This window comes from Antrostomus carolinensis, unplaced genomic scaffold (assembly GCF_000700745.2).
Source record: "Antrostomus carolinensis isolate BGI_N321 unplaced genomic scaffold, ASM70074v2 scaffold36492, whole genome shotgun sequence".
In the NCBI taxonomy this organism is placed as follows: Eukaryota; Metazoa; Chordata; class Aves; order Caprimulgiformes; family Caprimulgidae; genus Antrostomus; species Antrostomus carolinensis.
The window spans coordinates 2,026-4,259 of NW_010298282.1; the positions used below are offsets into that span (position 1 = coordinate 2,026).

General features: G+C 49.1%; 1 protein-coding gene across 1 annotated transcript in view; it reads left to right on the top strand.

The window, feature by feature from the left end:
* Positions 1 to 1,950, top strand: part of LOC114818309 (uncharacterized) — a gene marked incomplete at its 5' end in the record, with an annotated part of 3,889 nt that extends 1,939 nt beyond the window's left edge. The window contains 2 exon segments of the mRNA XM_029083602.1: positions 42 to 329; positions 1,780 to 1,950. Coding sequence (XP_028939435.1) covers positions 42 to 329; positions 1,780 to 1,950 — 459 coding nt within the window.
* Between the last annotated feature and the right edge of the window lie 284 nt (positions 1,951 to 2,234).

The following is a 2,234-nucleotide window of genomic DNA, read 5'->3' on the forward strand; positions in this document are numbered from 1 at the left end:
GACGCTCTTTTGACATCTTTGCCCAAGATGTGCCCTGCAAGGATTGGAAGAGATATGGCCGAGCCCTCGGTCTGCTGGAGAATGACATTGCCCTGGCAGAGATGAATGACAAATATTCACTGGAGCCCTTCTTCCAGATGCTCAACACGTGGCAGAACAGAGAAGGGATGAAAGCCTCTGTGAACACGCTGCTGGAGACCCTGTGTGAGATCAATCTCGGAGGGATTGCAGAGGACATCTCCTCCAAGCTGGTCCAGCAGGGATCTTTCCAGTATGAAGTGAGCTGAGGAGCAGGGCGGGCCCCTGCATCTCTCTACTTCAAGCTGAAGGTATCAATACCTCAAAGAACACTTGAGTTTTATTTTTTTGTAGCTCTCCTGTGGCTCTTCTCTTTTTAAAGCCATTGTACAGATCAACTGAGCCAGGAGAAGTTGATCCTCTCATGAAGTACAAACCTTGTGGTCTTCTCTGCTGGAGCAATGAGCTTGGTGTTGGTGCTTCCTTATGAAATCCAAGCTGGTGCCTTGATTTCACTTTGGGTCAGTGCAAAGAACCTAAAAGCTATTGCGAGCTGCTGTGGGACTGTCTCGCTTGGAAGCACTGGTACTACACGGACGTCTTCAGGATCAGTGCAGAGAAGGGCTTTTGCAGGTTGTAGGCATCCCTGCTTTTTTTTAAACTGGATTATCCTTTTCTTGGGGGGGTTCCTGGCATCATGCAATGGCTTCTGCTTGTAGAACATCTCTAAGCTGGCCAGCAAGCTTCATACTGTATGCTCGATGGGCAAGCATTAACTGGGTTCTTGGGTTACTCTCTCAAAAGTTGTTCATTGAATTACTTTTTAGTTGATAGTGGTTCTGCTTGCTGTTAGTTCTGGTTTGAAACTGGACTTTGAGGGGAGAGTAGGAATGATTGACTTGCTCTGTGATCACTGGGGTTGCCTAAGGAAAGGGTCAGTGCAGAGAGTGAGTGAGCTCCTCCTTGGAGGAGGATGGGGAATGTGGGCAGCAAACTATTGATGTGCCAGAAACCTCCTTCTCCATGACTTTGGTCAAGAGAGTTGGTTCCCATTCCCTTGGCCTTGGGGTGGCTTTGCTGTCCCTGTCTATCTCCAGCCAGCATGGAAAGGTGAATGCACTGAGGTCTGAGCATGATTGTGGGTACCCACCATCCATCCTCCAGTTGGGATGGGTTGCTCCTCAAAACACTTTGCCCCTCACTCAGGTTCTCACACGTAGCTCAGGGACAACTTGACTGGAAAAATTTCCTGCATTACTTGAGCTGGTTCCATGTGCTGCCACCTTGGTACAGCCCACCAGGACCTTCCCCAGCGTGGGGGGGACAGTGTGATGGGCATGGCCAACCCCTCTCCATTACCAGGGCTGCCTTGTGCTGCTGACCACCCATCCCTCCTGCTGCCATCCCATCTCCCCCCTCCTCCTCCTCCTCCTCACCAACAATGAAACACAAGCAGAATGTTTGTATTTATGTATTTATTTAGTAATTGTAAACATGGACATATATTAACTTAAAAGCTAATATAAAAATAGTGTTGTTTTTTTTTACTATGCATGACTACATGGTTTTATACAGAGCTCTGGCCCAGCCAGTTTTCTATTTCCAGTTTTTACATGTCTCTTTATGAAGGAAGAATAAACTTTTTAAAAAAATCCTCCTGATTTCTGATTTCTCATCTTTTTGTTTTGTTTTGTTTTGTTTTTTTCTCCACCCCCCCCTGCTTTGCTCTGCCATAACTTTGGCGATGATGATCTGTTCTAGGTTTCAGTGGGCACCAAAGGAGCTGGACCAGATGCTCAGCAGCTGCTCCGTGTGGCACTGAGGAACACAGCCCATGGTGATAACTGCTCTGCCATGCTGGGAATGATCCCCACCAACCATGGGAAATCCTCAGCACCAAACTTGGGCTCTGCTTTTATACCTACGCCGTGAGTCCCCTGCTTTTTAGTCACCTGCAAAAATAAGGAGGCTGAAATCTCAGTCCCTTGAGCGTGCAGGAGCTGGGACCTCTGGGGCCAAGCGATGCTGTTGACCCCTGTTACGAAGCTGCTGCTCCTGGGGGGGCAGGACACACCGTGGTGGTCCCCACTCTGGCTACACCCAGCCAGGGCTCTGTGTGCTGCAATAGCTGTGTTACAAATCCATGCAGTGTGTGGTGAGAAAAGGGCTCTGCTTGCCCCAAAAAAGCCCCCCCCTGAGCTGCCTGCCCGCCTCCA